Below are 23,078 nucleotides of genomic sequence, written 5' to 3'. Positions count from 1 at the left end.
ATTGTTTACAATGCAGGCTGAAAATAATTATGGCTTGATCAGAAATAGAAAAATAGATGTAAAAAAAATCGAGACCCAAATACAGACGCACATACTCATATACACCACAGTCTGCCCAGCTTCTCCACTATACCAGTCTTTGTTTCCCTGTTCCTCCACTCCCTCAGCAGGGTGGGCTCTGGCTGTCTGTGTGTCTGTCTGTGTGTTCCAGGAGCCCTGTCTCAGTGTCTGTCTCCCTGTCTGGTCCAGCAGGGACTTTATGTCAGCTCCGCATTCAGCTAATGGGCAATTTGCCTTGTTCTCTTCATCCATCTCTAATGTGTGTGTACTTGTTTTGCCAAAAATAAAGAACCCCCCTCCTCCTTCCTCCATGTCTTTTTTGGGAAAGGTCTGGTCGAAAGTATCCTGTCATTGGCTCAGGCTTTGGTGTTAATTCAGTGTCCATTTGTTGTTTTGTTGCCGTTGTTACTACCTCTTGCTTTCATGTGTCTGGTCTGGATATGAGTCATGATTTTAAAATGACCTCATACTCCCTCCCTTTTTAAATGTGGTGCTTAGATCACAGAATTGACCGCTTTATCCTCAGCTGTCTCTGCTCTCACCAGCTAGCAGGAGGCTATATCCGCGAGAGGTGATGGGATACAGTGTGCGGACAGAGCACAGACTACATGTGAAGAGTTCAGATGCAAAACCCTCTAAATCCGTCTGACCACTTTTCTTTTAAATGAGCATTTAAATTCAGGCTCCTATAGGTTTTTGCCTATAAATCGATATTTCAGACCAGGAAAAGAGTGGTATTTAGTGGGTTTAGAAGTTAAATTATTTGATTAGCGTATACTATGTGTGGAGAGCATCCCCTCACCATCTTTATCTCATTTTTGACATAGGTGGCATTTAGAGGCTTTTGCATCTGAACCCTTCATGTGCACTTGCCAGAGATGGGTGGGCTGGCATGGGATGCGTGAGGAAGAAAACAAAGGGAGGAAATTTTTCCCCCCTGCAGCAGGAGAACGTTGGCTCGAGGGCTCTCAGGGAGGCAGGAAGGAGCAGGGAAGAGAGAGGAAGAGGCCGGGCAGCGCAACCGCCATTCAGTTCCCCTGTTATTTATCGCATTGTTTTTCCCCCCTCTTTCTCCCTCTCTCCGTCCCTGCCTGCCTGCCACACAGCTGGGCCAACACTGCATCACAAAGAAGCATTCTGGCAGACTGACAAGCATACACCGGCAGCCGGCAGGGCTGTGGCAGCAACACAGTGTACTGGGAACAGCCAAGACACATACACTCGGGTTATTATGAGTATGAACACACCCTGGCTTAACACACACACACTAACACACACACACACACACACACACACACACACACACACAAAAGGACGGATGTGCTGGACATTTTTCAAACACAGGCAGCAGAGATGTGGAGGCACACTTATAGTTTCACCCCTACCGTGCCCAGCCGGTTAGTGCATGTGACACCATGGTGGCAGCCGGAGGAACAGTGTGAAATGAGTCTGTGATCACACAGGTTAGCACATGCCGATACTGCTGTTGATTAACACCAGTCCCCACGGGAGGATGGAACATGCCGCATTAATTTACCATACAAAATACTGCAGTGGAGCGGGCATAGGCACATCCTTTTCAATACAGATGATGGCTGTTGTACCTACCATGTAATATAGTATGTAATATTATTAGAGCCTACAATATGATATTTAATATGACATCATTATATGTTATATGACTTATGATATTGTATTAAGATATCAAATGTAGTACACAACCTGAGTCATGTTATATTAATGCTACCTAGGAATGTTAAATGCATGGTTGGGAAACCATTGTGGTAAATCTCAAGAGAGTTGCTTTGTGCCTCGTTTGCTTAGTCATTGGAGCTCTTGGCAAATAGGCATTGCCTTGAAGCCAGATGATGGTCTGGGCTCTCACTGATGGGTTCTCAGAAATGGCCTGTCCAGACCACATCCTGGATAAATAATGCATGATTCTGCTAAAGGGCGATGGACGGCCGAGCACTCTCCCTGCGCTGACACAGGGATCCGCATTAGCAGCCCAGAGTGGACGTATCAGCTGGAATGATCTTTGCATCTGCCTCTTCTTCCTGATCCATTTGCGTGAAGATCCATTTGTTCAGGGCTCAGATTAGCTAGCATGGGTGTGTGTGTTTCTTATCTAGACCTTGTATTAACAAGCCATAGTCTCTCTCTCTCTCTCTGGGTTTTACAAAAAATGTCTGAGCAAAAAAAGTCCCACCTCTTTTCTCAGCTGCCTGAGACAGTTTCCACAGCTGCTGGAGAGTGTCAGACTTGGTCCACTACGCCGAGACCAGACATCTGTTTTACCAGATAGTGTCTCTTAGCCTTGTCTTTCTCTTTTCGACGCCTCCTCCCTCTCTGTCTTGACCAGAGGGTATTGATTGAGCTGGGCTGAAAGGGCTACAGTACTCGTATCCTTGGCTCCAAGCTCTCTCTGGTGGATTCACAGAGCAATTACACATGATGTGCTGACAGCCTACAGAGGCAAAAGACAGACAGTCCACTCAGCTAAGTAAGCATCTCAAGAATCGGAGTTAAGGACAATGCACTATCATCACACATTTTAAAGTGACACAATGTAGAATTTCCCTCTTTGTCAATTTTCAACGTAGCCTACTGGGTACCCATTTAGCTCTAAGGGGGTACTTTCTGACTCTGAGGAAGACGCAGTGCGTCGAAACGTCAGTCGTTTGTGCACCTTAATAAAAAAAAGTTTAAAAGTTCTCGGAGTGCTCCGGTCATCCCTGGGTGTAGTCTCTCGGAAGTGGCCCAGCCAGTCTTTCTAAATTATTTGAAGGTTAAAGAACTACACTGTATTGCTTTAACAGTGTACGATCTAACATACCTGTGGTTTTGGTTAGCATTTCAGACCACATGTGATAGTCACTCACACAACCGCAAAAAAGGGAATTGACTGAATTAGGTTTATCATCATGAATTAGACCAGATCATACCAAATCCATCCAGACACCTGATGTAAGAATGGCTCTTATCTGTAACCCAGCTCTTATCTATAACCCACAAGATAAAAGGCAGACACACAGTAACTGGTTTAACATTTTTACTGAGTTAAAATTATGCCCATGTACTGTACACAAACTGTCTAATCATGCTAAATGTGAACAGTCTCACAGTGTGGAAAAAACAGACCTACAAAAAGCAACGTGTTAACCAAGCCTATACAAAGCAGTGATGTGAAAAGACATCTTCAGTCCTGTTTGCCCAATCCTGCTACAGCATTTGTTCGTGTAAAAGATGCCGAAGGCCTAATTCCTGACAGGGAGCTTCATTAATGTTCAGACTAGTTGCAAGACTAACGCTCACAGACAAACTTCACAATCTGTTATACTGAATACAGAATTTATTTTATGTAATAAAATAAAATAAAATTAGGTATGCTGATAGAGAAACATTTTAAACTAACATGTACATTTTGTGTCCTTCATTGTGCTACAGAATATTTATGATATACATACTGTACATAAATGAACATTGATGAAAGGCATTAAGGAAAATGGCACTGCAGGCCACAATAAATGGTCATTAGTGCAAATTAAATTTAAAGTATAAGTTTAGTACTATAGTATAAGTACTAAAAGTTTAGTTTAGTATAAGTACTATGTTCAATTTATAGACGTGTATACATGGTTTTCATGTACGAAAAATGCAAGTGAACATTCCCTATATAGTTGCAGACTGTGGCATACCCTTGCTACTTTATGCTCCGTTCAACATGTGCCTCTGTAAAAACCTGTAAACTACAAACACATTGCAAATATTTTTCATTTTCCAGAGTGCCCTTTGATTCTGATTTTGCAAGAGCTTAGGCACAAATTGTACAAACTAATCGTATATAAATAAAACAATAATACATATACAATTACCATTCTTAGCAATGTTGTGTTCCACAAAAAAGCCAGATAGACAGGCACACACACAAATCATCTTTCAATCTTTCATATAAATTTCCCTGGAGTCAACAGAAAAAAAATCTTCCCTCTTGTCAAAACACATCAAAACCCTTACCGTTTTAAAATAAATTCATTCATACTTCATACACACTCATTCATTATTCCCTTTTTCTGTCTTCTTTCTTTCCCGTCTGACAAAGAGAGATGTGTGTGTGTGTGTGTGTGTGTGTGTGTGTGTGTGTGTGTGTGTGTGTGTGTTTTCCCATTGTTCAGACTGTGCAGTCATGCCTCCACTATAAACACAAAACCACTGGCCAGTCTTGTGTAGTGCAAAGTGTCAGGGAAAAAGTCAACAAAGAAACAGACAAAAGAGACAGCAAGATGTGAAAAAAAAAGAGGCCAGGACCAAGAGATGGGTGAGGAGCCTGTGCGCTTCCAGGTCACCCCGCAGCTCTCCCCTTAGACCTGTCCATGGGGAAGTCTCTATTGGCCGAGATGGACAGAACACCAAGAGAGAAAGAGAAAAGAGAGAGGAAAAGAGAAAAAAAGAGAGAGAGAGTGCTGGTGCGAGGTCACCTCGCTCAAAGGCCCATACATATTGATGAGCATGAGTGGCTCCAGGGCCCGTCCACCTCCTCTCCGCCCTCATCTCATCAAGAGGAGGGCAAGATAAAAGACAAGACAGCAGAGCAGTGGAGGGAAAAGCCCTCTCTCTCTCTCTCTCTCTCCCGTGGGAGAAAAGGAGAGCACTGCAGAATTTTAAAGAGCGGTCGACAGGCGGCACCTTTCTTTTTTCTTGACACGGCCAGTGAGCGTGTGTGTGTGTGTGTGTGTCTGTGTGTCTCTGTGTCTGTGTGTGCACTTGTGAAATGCCAAAGTCACGGTCTGCTGCCAACCAAGACTCCAAAATGGCATTCATCATCTGCTGTTGATGCAAATTGATCAGGGGTTCAGGTTAGGCATACAAAGCTGTTCGCAACTGGCTCAGAGAATGCAGATGAGACATATATAGAGGTCAGCAAGAATAGCCAAATAGGGCTATTCATCTGTTACCCTTTTACTAATTCACCTTAAAATATCCATTCCCAAAGTCCAAAAATAAATTCAAGTAAAATAATACAATAAATAGTAAATTCACATCAGCTTTCATTGGTGCTGTTCCACTGAGCACACTGTTGAGCTCACATCTGAGAAAATGCTACTGCGTCTTTAAGTAAGCTAACAGTTAACTCACCAAGGTCCATTATGGCACGACAGGATGAACTGTGCTACTACACTGGTGTTAACCGCCGTGAATTGAGTGCAAAGCCAAACCGAAGCCTTCACAGCAGACTGTTAGATAAATAGTCAGTACCTGTCATTCGTGGAGGGGAGCCACACTTTTCCATTAGGGGGCAGTGTGCCTTCATGTCTATAGTGTATGAAGAGTTTGGTTCCAAATCGCTACATCCTCCTTTTAATGAATTTTCATAAATCAGTTTTTTACAATTTGTTTTCCAAGTCATTTCAGTAGAACTGTAATTGGGTATAGTTGTTTGATTTATCTTTTCTCAATCAAAACAACACAATTGCAATTTTATTGATAATCCCTGAAATACACAATTAGTTGACATGACTTTTTAATGTTTTTAAAAATGGAGATATAGCGTTTTGGAACCAAACTCTTCATAGGCACATCACGCATCAGTGGTGCTTATTAAGTGGTAAGAAAAAACTCATAACAGCATATCACAGAAATATTACATCGTATATGCACATGTTAGCTGTATGTGTGCTCAAGGTGAGTGAACACCCCATGATGTGAGTTCCTCACGAGGAAGGTCATGCAGAAACGGCTGTTGTCTAATGACAAACATGATCCTTTCCTTCCCTTTGTGTTACCATACCAATTCCAGGCTACACATAAATACTACTAACAAACAAAGGCATACACTAAGACCTACAGATAGACAGACAGATCTCCACACACACAGTGGTCCCTCACTGGTCAAAGCAGCAGAAAAGAGAGCAGGATTTGGGCTCCGATCCACGGAAATTCCCAGAGCAGGGTGTGTCAGTGCACTGTGCTATGAAGGCATGCAGTTCTGTGACGTGTGATGGATCCTGGGTTTGGGTTTGTTGCTGCAGAGAGAGAGAGAGAGAAACTTTGAAAGCCATTGTACACCAAGTCTGTTTTCGTGCCAAATTGTCAGACGATTAAAAAAAAAAAAAAAAAAAAAAAAAAAAAACGTTACGTTACGTTATGTCATGTTATGACAAACACTGGAACACTTCCGCACATCACGTGTATTTAAGTGAATATACATTTTCCATGAAAACAGCCCTCCCCCCCCCCATTTTATAAATCACTTTAACTAAAACAGTGCTACACACTGCTTTTTTCTTAGCTCCATTTGAACCTTTCACTGGTTTCCTCTAACTCTAAACCAGACGGCTAACCACTGTGCCTTTTATCACCGTGCAGGCCACAACCCAAAACAGCCCCCATAGAGGTTAGCCAGGTGTCATCTGGCAATGGCAAGAAAATACTAAATGTAGAAAAACATGCTGGATGATGTTCTGTATATATTTCTCTGGCTGTCACGGCACCTCTTGCCAAAAACTAAATAGATGACGTATGGGAGCATCAATGCCCCTCCCATGTGAAATGTGTTGTCATGCCCCTAGGGATCAATAAAGTATCTATCTATCTATCTATCTATCTATCTATCTATCTATCTATGTCTGTGAGTGTGCCATACTGTCTCTCTCGTTTGCTCGCTCACCATGATGCTGTCGTAGGCTCCGGTGATGAGGGCGATGAACAGCGACAGCACCATGTAGATGAAGAGTGAGATGAAGGTGTACAGGTAGACCTGGCTGAAGACCCACACCAGGGTGCTGCTGTGCTCCAGCTCCGAGAATGTGGCGAACATGTCATCCCCGTTGATCAGGGAGAACAGGCACTCCGACACCATGGACAGTGACCGAAACTACATGGGCAGAGATGAGCTTGAGAGTGAAACCAGTTTCATGTCCTCAAAATCGCACAAATAGTGTCGTTTCTGCTTGGTGAAGCCACATGGACAAATTCATTTCCCCTTGTGGCTCTGTGATTAATATTTATCATACCAATTCCATATCAGCAACTTTTATCCAAAGACCTTAATTTGTGTATTTGGTTCCTCAAAAACAGAAGGTGTGATTAGCAATATCAGAAATGAATGCCTAATAATGGTTGAATAGAAGTCAACTGTTTCTCTGTTATGTATTCTTCCACATATGACTTGACTGTGTTCCTGTGTGTGATTCTGTTTCTGTAGTATTCCTGAGTATACAGTTGTGTGACAGGAAAAGGAGATGGGTGTGGTTGTGTGTGTTTTTAGAGATAAAGCAGAATATCCCCTGCGTAGTTATCTGTGTAGTTATCTGTTCTGAATTGCCAGGTAAGCACTAATTACCCTCAACTCCCAGTCGGAGTGAGGGAGGGTACTGTAACTGGGTCCATCCGTCTGTGTGTATGTGTCTGCTTGCATAACTAAGTTCTGATCCAATGCACTGTACTTCTATTTTTAGACAAGGCAGAGGATCTCTATATCTCAGTTCTCCAACATGATCATCTGGATCTGACTCACAGTGCAAATGCTGGAATTTGGTTTTACTTTGGTCAATACTGTGTAATGAGGCAACAGTCTGCAGTTGCCTGACTGCTCTTGTTAGTGTCTGATTCAGTGGGGTCTACATAAATTGGACCCAGTGGCTAACACTGTCTCCCATCAAATTGGAAGATACGTATTCCTACTGGTGAATATACAGTCATGCTCTCTCTCCCTTGGTGTTTACCATTGAAAACATTTTTTTCCTGATTTTTCTACTGTCCAGTGACACATAAAAATCTAACAATCCTCTATGCTTGTACGAAGAAGGCACAATAACCTAACAAACAAGTGTGTGAGCCAGTTAATGTACCTTGGCATGGTATGGTCCGAGCACTATCCAGCCACAGAAGCAGTAGCCCATGTAGATGGCCGCAGCACAGCAACAGAAGCGAATCACATTGGGGAACGCAGCCCGCAGCGTCACAATGAGAATCTGAGGAGTAGAGGTGACATTGCCCATCAGGACACAGACAGACTGAGCTACTGGCAAATAACAGACTATATGACATGTGACATGTGGCTATGATGTCATTCATTAGCATGCATTTAATGGAGTTTTGGTCCTTCATTCATCCAAGTTTCCTCCGATGGTAGTGCTGTCTGTTGTATATTTTCCTTCTGTTCACTATTTCTCTCTTTCACAAAGTCACTTCTTGCTAACACAAGTCTATTACATCCAACTGTATTTGTGATTAACCATGATGACTGCTGTAAGCTTTCTTTCCATTAACTCATAACCACAAGACAACACTTAAGTGGAAAACTCTAAGGGGGTAATTTAGCTACTGTACTGGAAGGGTCTGATCTGAAGAGTCAACAAATGCTAACATAAAATTAAACTAGAGATCTGAGAATGCTTACAACATAAAGCAATCCATAATACTTACGTTGTATTTCTGGAAGAAGCTGAGGTATCGAATGACACCGACCCACACCAGCAGAGTTGATGTGCCAAGTAAAATTCCACACAGGTCGTAGAATGAATTGCCCTGTCATTAGCACAATTGAAAAAAATAAGCTATTACACATTACTAGTTCACACAGTCAATAATGCACAAACACATAGATCAAAAACTAAGATTAACTATCATAAATAAACATAATAATTTGAGCTAAGCGTCATATCATATGCAATAAGCTACCAAAGCGTTATCTTGTAAACTGTATTGCAATCCTCGTGCATATTTTGCATGATTGTATGAATGAGTTGACAAACCTTGGACTCAATACCAATCTTGATGAAGCTCCCAATAATGGTAAACACATCACTGACGATGAGTAGGATGTACCATCCATTAATGAACTCCATCCTGTCCCCCCAGCACACCTTACGCCTTAACCTGTGTTTGAAGAACTGCACAAACTCCTGTAGAATATATGGGGAGGTGGTTCAGGTAAACGGTCAAGCAGCCAAATGTCACATTACAATTAATGTATGATCGATGCACAGTGACAGAGCACCATTTTACATACATTAAGGATTAAATTAGGACATTGGTTAGGACAATGATTCAATTAGGACATTGGCTCAGACAGTGGTAGTCCATGTAAAAATTTTAAAAAGGTGCATCTGTGCATTTGCAACTGCATTATTATCACCCATTGGAAAGCAACATTTGACATGAGGCAAGAGGAGGGCTATTTCGCAGCTGAGAAATAGTCCTCTTTTTGTCTTAGCCCAAGTCCAATCAATTCAAGCCTTATCTTGACTTATTTCTCCTAAGTGGCCTTCAGGAGAAACAGGTAAGATCTCAACACGATTTTATTTCTTGTGAAAAAATTATTTTTCGAGACAAGAAATTTCCTCTGGGCACATAACCAAAACTGCACTGTAGATCTGTGACCAGTGACGAGTTTATGAGGTGACGTAAGCCGGGTTTCCATTCAGCTCTCTTGCATATTTGTGAGCTTTCATGAAAATTTGGCTAAAGAAATGCTGTGTGTGTTTCCATCCACTGTGCAATGCCAATTAAAAATGGACATTCTTCTAATTGAGGAAAGACGTCTGAACAGTCATTGGGATCAAAACATAAGGTTTGGTCAAGGCAATGTTTACGTAGGTAGAAATGCAAAAAATGTGAATAAACTATTTCTATGAACTTTATACCTATGCGAATCATGGGTTTATCCATCCCTCTGCACATTAGGATTGTATGTGTTTTTTAAGTGTTTCCAGTAAGGATTTCTAATTTAAATGGTCAAACTGTTCTTTAAAAAGTTGAGTGGAACTTTTGACATTGGTGTACACCTCCCACCCTCTGTGCCCATCAGTCTCACATTTTGCAGAAGCACGCCTCTGAGAATGGACCGGCCACAGAGCACCAGGGAGAGCAAACACACGACCGCAACAGTCACATCAAACGCCACGCGCGCGTTGCTATCCGCTGTGTGGAAAACAGAGAGAAACAGAGGAAGAGAAAATAAGACACTATGGAATAAGAGGGTTAAAGACATAACTTGAGGAGAAAACTTGAAGCAATATTTTTAATGATGGGAAACCATGAAAAGAGGTTGGATCACATGGATCATGTTGCCAGGGAGATGGCATTGAGATCTTGTTCTTGCCAGTAATTACTGCTGACAAAACAAACATATTGCATATTCACCCTGTCCAGAGACATTTGGATCCCGACATTCCTGGATGGAGGCCTGGTTCTCGAGGCTAATCTTGACCCTCCCACTATGAGCATGGTTGTCCAGCAGGATCTGTCAGGAGTGACACACCATGTATAAAAAAATATAAGCAATCCAAAACTGTATTCTTTTTACATGGCATGATAGTTTTGGCAATATTTACAGAATGGAACGTTACTCTAAAACCAACAAATGAAATTTGGTCTAATAATATCAAGAAACAACAGAAAGTGGCTTTTGCACTTTTTCAACTTTTCCCACTGATCCTAGCCTTGCCCATGCCCACCTACAATCTCCTTTCAGTGAGATACTAGTCTGGCAAATGACAATTTGAGAGCAGAGTACACAGAGACTTTACCATGATGCGGAAGGTGTAGCAGTCTGGGATCTCGTTGTTTATTATAGTTTGCAGGTTGATGGCCTTTAGCTGGAAGTTCATGGTTACATTAATCAGCCTGTAGAAAGGAGAGGGTAAAAGTAGGTTCCACATTTGAGAAGACAGTTTGTTTGGAAATATTTCATCACACAGAGAGAAGCACAACTCAAGAAGTCTTAAGTAATAGAAAGAAGAACATGACAAATCTCCATGTGCTCACAAGACTCTATTCTATGACTCAATACATTCACCAGTCTCATCTTTAAATACTTGATGTGGTTCTAGAAATGCTATATATAGATGATTGTCATTTGATTTAAGAATGTCATTGTAAGGAAGAGAGAATGGAAATTGTACAAATGGGTGAATTTGTGTACAGGAGGAAGAGAGATTTACTTGTGAAATTGAAGGGTGAAGTTTTTATAGTCATCAGTAAGTGGAGCAGTGGGCTCTGGAGGGGGGTCCACTCCTATGCAGTCTGGGTTAAAAAAAAAAAAAAAAAAACACAGATCCCATACTCACAACCTCAAACCAACACCATTCAACAATGGACAGACAACAGACAACATAATCCAACAATCAAATTCAGCTTTCTAAAGCTTAACTGTTCAATTCATCAAAAATTTACAATTACACCATAATAACAATTCCAGAGATTCTAGATTCTATTTGTGCTATTTTATCTCAGGTGCTACAGCCAGCAGGTGTATAAAACATTGCATTTTCCCAAATAATCGTTACTTTTTCCACAGAAATAACCTTGAAATAGTAGCAGCACCATTCTGACAGATAAAGGCAAAACATGATCATGTATTAACTTGATGACTAGAGTAATTTCTCCCAAGAATAAGTTAAAATATTATTAGCCTTTATAGCTTTTAACATGTATTGTAAAACTATTGACAACATTAAACTTCCAGAATAAATAAGTTTTACCAGTCACAATTCGTGGATCAATATCAAATGTGTCATTGACAGGATTGATGTGTCCCTTCTTGTAGTAGTGCTGACAAAGGGTTAGGGCACTGCCATTCACACCCACACCTGGCACATACGCATAGCAGCCAATGGAGGTGTCTGCCAAAGCCAGGTACTGGAAGGTCAGAGAAGAGCAAGAATTGACTCAGTATTGGGTGGATCATACAGTAGCCATCATTGTTAGTACACTAGGATGCCTGGATAAAGCAGGCCCTTTCTAAATGCCGAGAATGTATCAGACTCTTTAGGCTGACTTCACGAACCACATCACCTCTCAATCATTCCACTTGAACACTATTTTATCACTCCAAAGAACATATTAGCTGTTCCCCTTTTTCATGTTCTTCTCAGCCGCCAAAAAGCCTTCCTCTTGTCTCAGCCCAAGTCCAATTTAAGTTCAACTTAACATCTCAAAATAATTTGTTTTTCTATATAATCTATACATGTATCTCACCTTATTTCTCTTAAGTGTCCCTTAAAAGAGGCAAGTGAGATCTCATTTCAAAAGTTTGATGTATATCTGAAGTATTTCCTAAATAAATTCAACCAGTTCAGCTATAGTATGATTAATTATGATAATTCTGCTTTTTCAACATCTCAATTGTAACAAATTATGTTATGTTTGAGTGTGGTCCAGTTTTTTGCCTGCAGTTTTATTACTGTGTTGTTTGTTATTTTGTTGTTTATTTGTGTTTAAGTACAGTGGCGCAGCTAGGTCTTGTCATTAATAATAATACAACTATCCAACATAATCACATAATTGATTGTGAAACTACCCATTTATCACGCTAGGTGCAGCAGCCTACCTGGTCTATGGCATAATGGATGTGGCTGTAGACATCACTCTGGGTGTACACTGCCAGAGTGGAGTCAGGGTCATCCTGGTAGTCTTTCAGGAAGAGGTACCTGAAAGCTTCTGTGTTCTCATCCTTAAAGTTCACCACCATCTGATTACTCAGACCAAACATCACCAGCTTTATCAGGTCGGGTGAGGGGGAGGTGGGGGAGAAAACAGTAATGGAATCATCAGTGAATGCTTTTACCCCATATTTGCCAGGTTCATATCATGTCACTTCTTTATAGAGATTGAGAATGTGTCATCATGCCATTTTCCCATTGGTGAACGCAAAGCATTTTGGGGATCTGCGGCAATCCATGCCCATGTAAACCAATGTAAACGGCCAAACGTACCCATAATCTTGGTCACGTGTTTTAGCAATCTCTATATGGAGTAATGAAGAGCAATAGATGGTGTACCTGCACAGTGACAATGACGATCTTGAGGATCTGCAGGAGCAGCTTGTATGGTTTACGGCCCTTGGCATGGTATTTGTCACACGGACTCATGAAGAAGTACTTCATCTTTCTTCGAAGCTCTTCTTCTTCATGTTCAAGCTGTTGCTGCAGCAGCGACCCCTCGAGGTCAGCTGGTCTACGGTCAGTCTGAGCACATCCCTTGCACTCACTTGAGCCATAGCTCACTACGGGGCTTAGCAGTTTATCTTTCTCTGATAACAAAATTAATACAAAAAAGAGTGAGACTTTTGCTGTAAGAAACTTCACAACATAGTCTACAACTATGTTGCTATGCCAACTTTGGCTTGTTAATACATTTGTATGAAACGGTAACAGCCTGTAAGATTATTATTTGAGTTTGAGACATTAAAACCTGTGGTCTGCTGGAACCATGTTGCACCCTACTAGAAAAATACAATACTAGAACAGCAAAAATATTTAATATATTTATATTTAATATCCTTAATCGGCTGGAATTTGTACAAAGGCAAGATAGTTGTTATGCAGAATGCACTCTGAAAATGATTACATTTTCACCCAGACTTTTAATCACTGGTCAGAGATCTAATTGGTTTATCAAACTTCCACGGTTTATATTCACAGCAGCCCCTTGTATTGAATGCTATCAAACACAGCATAGTAACTAATCTAATGAATTCCCTCTGATGCTGATGGCTGCAACCTGTCCCCATTGCCATTGAGAGAGTAGTTCAGGACTGTGATATGCAAGTTATGTGCAAATGTAGGCCTATATTCATATGTAATACCCATGTATAGTCTTGAATTGATTATTACTGTGGCCTATGGGCAGTAGTCTTATCATGATGTCATTAAAATCTGAAGTATTTATGTGTATATTGACTAAGAATCTCGCCTAGTCTGTCTGAATTCTAAGATACTCTGCCTGATACCACCTCAGGCTGAGTGTCAGGGCAAGGCAGAAAGGAATGGTTACTGGTAAAACTGGAAAACATTTTTTTTTTTATATTTGTTTCAGTTAAGACTCTTGCTCTTCTCTTTGGCTCTCTCTCACTCTTCGTCTACAAAGTTATTTTTGATTTACAGTTTATGCATTCATGGTTTATCAGGTCAAATAACAAAATATATGTTGAAACCAACTGTTCTGCAGCCTACTGCAATGGGATATTTCTATGGGAGTCAAATAAATTATATTTTGCCGCGATATTTAATGTAGGCTGCCACTAATGCAGTCTTCTGTAGCCTACCTCAGTTGTGCCTAGGGAATCCACAACAAATTAATAAACAAGTAAGACAAATCGTATTTTGCGATGTGTGGCAAGCGAATTTTAGGCTAAGGTTAGGTTAGGCTACATGATGTTTTCATTTCACCAACCTGTAACGTTACCGTCGGGGGTGCTACGACTGTAGTCCGAAGATGCCATGGCCATCTTGTAGAAAGCACGAACCACTGAGACGGCAACATTTAATTTACATGAACTATGTTATAACAGCATATGCTTCGCATTTTCATTCACATTTATTAGTAGGCGTATAAAGATCAACAACGACATTCTTCGACTTCCTCCTACGTAAACAGTGCTCTATTTCCGCCGTGTTGGTCACGTGACATAGGCTACCATATGATCAGTCTAGGCCCTGGCGATCGTAGATTGTCATTTATAATTAGAACGTGGGGAGATTCGTTACTTTTGCTCACAATAAAATTCGAACATTTAGTAGTCATTGATAGATTCTTAAATGCAACTCTGTATCACGTTTCAGGGGTCTATGTCTTTTCCAAAGCAGAGCACTTAAATGACCAGTAAACAGAAAATGAACAAAGAAGGAAACAACCTTTTTATTATTATGTATTATTAGTAACAACCAAGAAAACTGTTTATAGTTTCCTGCATTAGCCTACTTCTCACTAATACTTAGACAGTAATGGGGGAGTTAGACTTTTTGACCCCCTGGGTCAAATACATTAAACATAATGATGTCATATTGATGGAATACGAAAAAACAAGCAGCTGTGCAACTGATACATAACATCACAACATTTACCTTACTGTAATGCTCATATCATGAAACAAAAACATATCTACAAAATTGTAAGCCACCATTTTTATATTCTGAACTAGTATAATTTCAGATGCACTCCCAGACCCCCCACCCCTCGTCCAACATCAACAGATAAAAACTCCAAAAACATATGGATTTAAGTTTCATCTTTGTTAACAGCGTTCATCGATCCACACAACATCTGACCAAAACAAGTCATGCGTATGTATTGGAAGGAATGAATGATTTTTGACAAACAGAAACAGAAAAGACCATCAATTCGAAAATATACTAAGACCTCCTACACAGTCATACATTACTCATCTTTCAGTCACACAAACAGTCAGTCATGGAGTGTTGCATAACAACACATTCCGTCTCTCAGGTATTTATTCACATCTGAGAATATACAAATGAGCTAATCAGGTGATTCCAGCACCACATGCTCTATCTGCTATCCAGAGCTTTGTCACGGGCAATGACTGATTCGTCAAACTTGATCATCAGCGTGGTCCCCTTGTGCCAGTGTGCAGTGACCTTAGCAGGAAAGCCACTGTGGGTCAAGATGGCCTCCACAATGCCCGCTGTGAAGGCGGCACAGTTCAGTGTGCTGTTCTCTTTAGGAACAGAAATGTAGGCGTTGATTAGTGGCTCCTTCTCAATTATATAGTAGGTCTTGTCATCATCATTGGCCTGCTCCAGCTTGTCAGCCTCCTTTCCAAATAAAGCTTTCCACACAGATACCTGTAGAGTGATATCAAGACAGGATTGGTTTAGCTGGGGTACATTTGAAGGCATGTATTATAAAAAATACAGATGGTGTTAATGGAATATATTTACCTTGATAAAGAGCAGGATGTTAAGTACTTTAGTCTCTCTCTTGCCGTTTTTCTCGCGTAGCACCAAGACATCAAGCATGCTGGCGCCCACACTCTGACCCATGTCCGCCAGACGCGCCTGCAGTTCGGACACTGAATAGACGCGGCTCTGACAGTACTGCACCATCTCAGAGAACAGCAAGGCGAAAGCGCTCAAACTGACCTCGGTTTTCGGCCGGGTCAGCGAGCGCTCAAGAATGGCAGATTTCCCCTTGGTGAATCGGGTATCCATCATCTTAAACAAACAAAAACAACATTAGGCCTACCTCATAGCTTATCATAATCAGCTGACACACTTCACTTCACCTGACCTGGCTGACAAGTTAGCATTCACTTAGCATTTAGACAAGTGCCTCAGAAAATCACATTGAGTAGAATATGGTAACTTTATACTATTGGAAATATGTATTTGTATGACTGTCAGATAGCATGCCAGAAATATGAAGCTTGAATGCATTGCTAACAAAACAAAATACAATATTTTGTACAATAAAAAATACTAACGATATTAACGAAAGGCTACATTAGCTAGCTTTATCTGGACTAATTGAGCTAGCTAACACACTGGATAAATTGAGGACATAATGAGTTAGCCCATCTTCACCGGGAATTCAAAACCATACTTTCTTCAATGAACTCTTTAACAGCCAGTGAATACTAAAGTCAGGGTCACAGTATCTTCAAGGATTTAGGAAAGTTTGTTTACTACTAAAGGTAGCTACATTGACAGTTCGCACGTACCTAGTTTCCTGGTCCCGTCTATCACTTCCCTTTCTGCTTTCCGCCAGAATAAAAGTCCGTAGCACAATTGTTATTTCAATATAACGTGTATTTTCTATGCCCAAGTCAGCAATGCAGCAACACTGAATTATGTCACTTCTGCTTTTGCTCCATGTTGTGTTCCAAAGTCGAATAGGAATTGAGACATGTGCCAAATAATTAGCCTCCAATTATTAATTAAATCAGGCTAGGCTTACATGTTTTTAGATTATGTGTTCAGAATCACATGATTCTTTCCGTGCCCATGGGTATTGCAAATAGAATAATCAATTTTGTGTAGTCTTCAATTGATTAAAAACCTCAGGGTGTAGGCGTCCCTAAGATAAATTAAATAGGACTTCTCCTTTATGTGGATTTTGTCTATATAAACAACAAATGCATGATTTTAGCAGTCATATGCAAACCTCTACTACAGCTTTCACATTTCCACTTATGGAAACTTCTTGTTATGTGATAGCATTTGCACAACTTCAATAGAGAACAGGACAGGTGTACCATTTATCCCTTCTAAACACAAACAACCCTGTCAATGATTAATCTGCATGTGGAACTAGGATGCATTTCACAGTGGGTTAATCCCAGAACCGTGATTCAGTGTCATGAATGTGGGTGAATGGACAGGGTTACAGAGCGTGGGAATTCATGCAGCTGCAACCACCCGGGCCAGACAATGGCATAAACTAATAGGGAACTTATATGTGTGTGTGATGAAAACATACTAGATCACAGAAATATATATATATAAATACATATATTGTCTCATGAGGGCAACAGGAATGCCGGTGTAGGCATATGCATGTCATGACTAGAAGTTTGGAGCTCTCACATGGCACCTGTTGACTCCCACCACCAGCATCAGATTACTCTGATACCACTTCAGCAAACCTCTTGCATAACACACCTACGTATATAAATGCTGGCCGTAGAGGTGAGAAGAGTTGTTGTGCGACAGCAGAGCGAACAACACAGAGAAGAGAGCTTCACTCCACTCATGGATTTTCCCTGGAAATGGGTCCTCACTATTTCTCTGGTGGCCATCTGTCATGCAGCTGGTGAGCAGTTCAAATATATTGGTATTTTTTACAGCGAGAAAAAACTGGTATGTCTTTGCATGCACAATGCAATACTAGCTATTATTATTAATTAGGTCAGAGAATAGTAGGCTACACTAAGATGGCTTATGTTATAATAATTTTGACAGATATTGTCAGTACCCACTTTCTGTAAACCCGACTGTCTGAACTATGTCATTCACTATGTAGTACAATTTTTTCAGAGTTTTTCCCTGAAGCAAGCCGTACCATAGAAAATATTACACAGTTCAGACAGTCAGGTTAGGAAGTGGGTAGCCTACTGGCAATATCTGTCTTTGTAATGTGAGGGAATATGAGGGTCATTCAGGGATATAGTCAGTGAGGAAATATGAGTTATGTTATGCTTCTTCTCTCATTAATTGCACAAAGTGTTGATGATACACCAACATTAGATTAATTAATCATCAAGTCTTTTATTGTAATTTTTAAGGTGAATCTCTTGCGAGTTTGAGGTTAGCATGTGGAGTTAAGCCACAAAGTGTTATCGCCGATTCTGTTAATGGATTACACAGATTAATGATAACAGAGTTGAGTTGTTTTTTCAACTTGAAATGTACTCACAATTATAGAATGGATATGAATAAATCAATATGCATTGAAAAGTTTTATAGTGGACTACAGGGCCAATTGAACACCACACCCAAGTAGCAGAATCCCCCAGATCTTTTGCAAAATGAAACACTTCAGTCAAAACTATACAGCTATCTAAAAAAAAACCTCTATTTCATTGTCATATCACGAACACATCCATCACATCCAGTTACACACTGATGTACTCAAAACAAAACACATTTGACAAAACACGTTTTCTAGGAGAAAGTTTTCTTAGTTTTATCTTCCGATATAATATAGGCTTGATTTTGTTTGCAGAAATATTGTTCAAGTAGGATTAGAGGATTTACAAGAGTAGCCTTTACTGACCAAACACAACACACAAGACCAGACATGTACACTGGGGGGTTTATTTCTCTCCACATTGTGAAATATACTCAATACATTCTCTGCATTTTGCACTGGGAATCAGAGCAGAACATAAATTCTAAATAAAATATGTAGTGAAAGTGAAAGTCAAAACAGTTGTGGAGACAAAAAAGGTAAAACAAAAAAGAAAATATGATACATAAATGTGGTCCTTGTCTTTGTTCACATGCTCCTCCAGGTATCCTCTATATCCTATATCCTCTATATCTTCCTCTCCCTTCCCCTACAGGCTTGCTTTTTTCAGTGCTTAGGACTGATTGTTAAGTTTACAGTTACTAAGTGTCTTTACACCCGATAGGTGTGTTTGATCAATTGTTTCATGGGTGTGGTATTTTGGAAAGTATTGTGTAGTGTTTTGGAAAAAGTGTGAGGCTGACATTTGGCTTTTATGCTAGTTGTTTAATTCTGTGCTGATATTTTGCTCCTTAAGTGTCAGGTTTTGCTAACTGTGGAATACTTTTGATTTTAGTGTTTCTAAGTGACTAAGCCATTTGTGTTCAGCAGACCCACCGAGTCATATGAATCACTTCATCCAAGTTGTGAAGTGGATCGAAACTGAGATTCCTGGACTACCGCCTATTGGCTTGGTGAAGGAACTGCGTAAATCAGCACAGTTGGACAGTCCCTTCATTAAACGCTATTTGGGGGCTTTGGATGACTGTAAGGCTGTTTTGAACTCCACTGTCTCTGAGTATCTGTCAACAGCAATACATCACAAGGTGACAGAGTCAGGTGTGGAGAAGGGTGTTGTCCTCACCAGTGATGGCACAACTGTTGCTTTGGCTCCTCTCCTACTGGGCATTGAAGCTGGCCTGCAGTCAGTCTCCAAAGGCCGTGTCCGTGGACTCTACCCACTTGCGCTGTCCAAAACCTTGGCTGTTTCTTTTCTCCATCACTCGAGAAGCTCTTCGACCACTCACCGCTTGGGCCCAGATGGATGCTGGGATAGTGTGACCTCCCCTAAGGTGTTCACCCTCTCAGGAGTTCCCTCTCTGGCCACTGACGCTCAGGTGAACGGGGGCATGGATGGAGTGATTCTGGGAATGGAAGTATCTAACCCTTCCCGTCGTCCCAACAAGCTGAGCACCTTACTCAACCAATACTACAACTACCGTCTTAGGGCCAAGGGGCTGGACAGTGCTCCCAGGCTCATTAGCACCCGACGCAGGCAGAACTTTGTACGCTTCTCAAGACCTGGTTACCTGAAGAGGCAGGTGAAAGGCACCTTGGCTGTGTACGAGAAGTTAAATAGAGACAAAGGGAAACAGAAGAAGACAAGTGAAGCAATGCTTGAAAGGATTATAGAGGGAGGAATCAAAGCCTTTGACCACAGATACACCGGTAAGTCAAAGTATCAGTCAATATGGTAAATTGCTATCAAACAGAACAAAACGTTAGTTGTTTTTTATTCCAGTATATTTTGTCACATAAATGCAGACTATATTAGTTCTCATTTTTGGGGGAAACATTTAAACAGCTGTTTCAGTTTTAATGTAACTTGTTCATATGTAAACTGCTCAAAAAATTAAGGGAACACTTCCATCATACACTGGATCTGTACTCTGACACTGTTTGGTTCTGAGCACAAGTAAAACTTTTGAGGTGAGTGTTTTATTTTGCAAGAACTGTCAGACATTCTGTGAATGTAGTTTGAGAATGGAGAAAAGGGTGGAAGGTTTCACAAAATGTGTTTTAACAATTGTGGAAAACTGTAAGTGTTCCCTTAATTTTTTTTGAGCAGTCTTACCTATATTAATGAGGTAAATCTCAACTCAACCTATCAACTCTTCCATGTCTCCCAATTTTTGCTGGCACTGGCAGAATGTCCAGCCATCATTCCACGCTGCCAATGGGGAGCAGAACCATATCGCGGCACCCCAACACTTCTCTCTCTGCCTCTGTCGTTCCTGTACATTCACCACACATCCACACCTGGCCAGCCTTGCCTGACTTTTGAAGAGTGTTCCAGAGACATGAGATCTATGCAGCGTTTCCATCAGGAAGACCGCGGTTGGGATGATATTGGATACAGGTATAATTTACTTGCCTTTGAAAGACAAAATAACTATGCTTAACTATGCTGTAAGTCCACCTCCGACAACTGGTCAGGTGTAAACAGTCCTTTGTGTTATTTGGATTTGTCTTTCAGCTTCGTGGCGGGCTCTGATGGCTACATTTACGAAGGTCGTGGTTGGCACTGGCGAGGGGCTCACACCAAGGGCCACAACTCCAAGGGCTATGGGGTCTCATTCATCGGGGACTACATGGAGACTCTGCCATCTGAAAATGCTATGAACCTCGTAAGGCACAAACTGGCAATGTGTGCCGTAAGTGGCGGACGCCTGGTGTCAGATTATATCGTGCATGGACACAGACAAGTGGTGGCCACCTCCTGCCCTGGCGATGCCTTCTATAAAAATGTGCAAACCTGGGAGCACTACAGGGTAAGAAAAAACATCCGTGGTCAAAGAGGTTGTATGTAGAACCTTGGTGTACTTTTTATATATCCAAAGAGTATAGAAGTACTTCTGTAGTCTTTGTGGTAACCTCACGAGAGTTCCTTGACCTCACAACTCTCTCCTCCATTCAGATGAAGAATTAATGATTGTATTCAGGGCTTTAAAAAAACTAAAAAACTACTCACACCTCAAACCATAGAAGGGTTTAAAAAAAAAATGTACAAATAAAACTAAAAATGACAATCAGAGATAACGTTCATTATGCAAGGATAAAATACAAGCTCACTCACTTTAGTTTAAGACTAAGCCATGGCTGAAGGTTGTACAGTGTGTGCCCATCTCCACTCCCTGGGAACCAGATATCATTAAGTTGCAGTTTCACTATGAGTTGGCTGTGTGTGCTGAATGCATAAATGTTTATACAGTACAAGTATGACAAATCAAAATATTATTTAATCTAAGAACAAGTTCCATATCTGATGGGACTGTGCTCTTGCTCATGCTCTCATTTAACTTGTACATGTGTTGGATTTTCCACAGGAAGTCCAGAGCTGAAGATTGCAGGGCAGAGGGAACTTATCTTGAAGCAAGTTGCCTACTTCAGATGATTAAATTACTAATAACTTCATAATACGATTGCTTCTTTATTTGTACTTTAACCTTGTGTGGACAGAGGGCAGGACAAAAATGTAATTGCACTCCTCCCTGTCATTATATCATGACAAATATGTCAGGTATCAGAAAAATAATACACAATAATGCACATTACCACCTCCAAAATGTATTATTTTTCTTGATAACAAACACCGCGTTGTCCATTATTCCTTACTGAACATACAAGTAAGAATTGAACTGTTGAACAATATCCAGTAATTAAAATTGAATTGTTGAATCAGGAATTTCAAATCTACACAGGAGAGATGTTAAACTCCTTTTTGCTTTTTACCATCAGAATCAAATCACTACATTAATATTGTGACTAAGAAATAAATTGCAGATATATATCTTCAATTACTTCATACTTATGAAAACGAGTTTTGGATATATAAAATTGTAACTGGTCAAAAAGCAATTGTTGATCGGCTATCTAGGCTACAATTGTGATCACTGCTAACTATGTTCAAACCATAGACTGTATAAAGAATGCTCAAACTGCTTGCCAAGGGGCAGTGGTGTCTATGATTGACACTTCTGCCCTCCTCAGGTAAAAAAGGGAATAACATGGAGATTATTCAAATCACTGCAATTTACTCAAAAGACATACATGCCAGTTGACCCAAACAGACATGGTCAATGCACAGGCTACAGGTCTTAATTTATGAAATGTTTTCTTTGAACGCCTTTTTTTTTTACTTCTTTTCCGCCAGTTCACTGTGTTCCTTGATCACATTTCATATTAGCTCATTGTCAGTTCACCTGCATAGGCTTGAGGTATTGTATCTGTAAACAACATAACAGCTATGACCACTTCATGGCAAAGTGATATTGTACACAACAAATTGAGAGGATTATTTCCTCCCCAAGTATTTGTCAAGGTCTGGTGAACTGGCCTAGATGATTATAGTACTATTTGTGTTAGTCCAATATATTGTTTTTGTTAAAAGAAAAATCTAAACATATGCTAATAATGACATTACACTTGTCTCAGACACTCAATATTTATTCACTGTTTTTACTGTGTTTCAAATGTTTCCTGTAGCCTACAATACTTACTTACAAAACATACATTTATAGCTGCAGAAAATGTGAACCTAAGGAAATGTGAGGAGCAGGAGTGTAGTGGTAAAATAAGAGGTGGGTAAACTAAGTATGTGATCAGAGTAAGGTGGGCTGCGCCATCCGATGTCAGATTTTTAAAAAAAGGCATTCAGAACATGTTTGATGATGGTGGAGGTTATCCAATGTTTATAACAACACCAGTGGTATTAAATGGTTCTAGAGTGTTGATGAGTGCACATATTGTGAATGTGGATAATACAG

The 23,078-nt window shown here is 40.5% G+C and overlaps 3 protein-coding genes across 6 annotated transcripts; 1 reads left to right on the top strand and 2 right to left on the bottom strand.

Annotated features, from left to right (window-relative positions):
• Positions 1 to 5,556: 5,556 nt before the first annotated feature.
• Positions 5,557 to 14,450, bottom strand: mcoln1b (mucolipin TRP cation channel 1b). Its single transcript, XM_042087512.1, has 13 exons — positions 14,239 to 14,450; positions 12,846 to 13,096; positions 12,395 to 12,562; positions 11,547 to 11,703; positions 11,007 to 11,088; positions 10,593 to 10,689; positions 10,207 to 10,306; positions 9,878 to 9,984; positions 8,817 to 8,966; positions 8,488 to 8,589; positions 7,911 to 8,033; positions 6,728 to 6,934; positions 5,557 to 6,083 (listed from the first exon to the last, which is right to left on the bottom strand). The coding sequence occupies exons 1-13, from the start codon at positions 14,291 to 14,293 to the stop codon at positions 5,943 to 5,945; spliced, it is 1,740 nt and encodes a 579-aa protein (XP_041943446.1). The 5' UTR covers positions 14,294 to 14,450; the 3' UTR covers positions 5,557 to 5,942.
• Positions 14,451 to 14,679: 229 nt separating this feature from the next.
• trappc5 (trafficking protein particle complex subunit 5) lies at positions 14,680 to 16,579 on the bottom strand. Of its 3 annotated transcripts, none has more exons than XM_042087594.1 (3): positions 16,526 to 16,579; positions 15,747 to 16,019; positions 14,680 to 15,650 (listed from the first exon to the last, which is right to left on the bottom strand). In XM_042087594.1, the coding sequence occupies exons 2-3, from the start codon at positions 16,017 to 16,019 to the stop codon at positions 15,354 to 15,356; spliced, it is 570 nt and encodes a 189-aa protein (XP_041943528.1). In that variant the 5' UTR covers positions 16,526 to 16,579; the 3' UTR covers positions 14,680 to 15,353. The 3 variants fall into 3 exon arrangements, with proteins under 3 accessions (XP_041943528.1, XP_041943527.1, XP_041943526.1); XM_042087593.1 differs by lacking the exon at positions 16,526 to 16,579 and adding an exon at positions 16,389 to 16,516; XM_042087592.1 differs by lacking the exon at positions 16,526 to 16,579 and adding an exon at positions 16,408 to 16,516.
• Positions 16,580 to 17,513: 934 nt separating this feature from the next.
• On the top strand, positions 17,514 to 22,109 carry pglyrp6 (peptidoglycan recognition protein 6). 2 transcript variants are annotated; one of them, XM_042087550.1, is made up of 5 exons: positions 17,514 to 17,616; positions 19,144 to 19,980; positions 20,461 to 20,671; positions 20,789 to 21,083; positions 21,639 to 22,109. In XM_042087550.1, the coding sequence occupies exons 1-5, from the start codon at positions 17,556 to 17,558 to the stop codon at positions 21,651 to 21,653; spliced, it is 1,419 nt and encodes a 472-aa protein (XP_041943484.1). In that variant the 5' UTR covers positions 17,514 to 17,555; the 3' UTR covers positions 21,654 to 22,109. The 2 variants fall into 2 exon arrangements, with proteins under 2 accessions (XP_041943484.1, XP_041943483.1); XM_042087549.1 differs by having other exon boundaries at positions 19,141 to 19,980.
• Positions 22,110 to 23,078: the final 969 nt, after the last annotated feature.

Source organism: Alosa sapidissima, chromosome 3 (assembly GCF_018492685.1).
Source record: "Alosa sapidissima isolate fAloSap1 chromosome 3, fAloSap1.pri, whole genome shotgun sequence".
Lineage (NCBI taxonomy): Eukaryota > Metazoa > Chordata > Actinopteri > Clupeiformes > Clupeidae > Alosa > Alosa sapidissima.
This window is presented reverse-complemented; position numbering and strand designations above follow the sequence as displayed.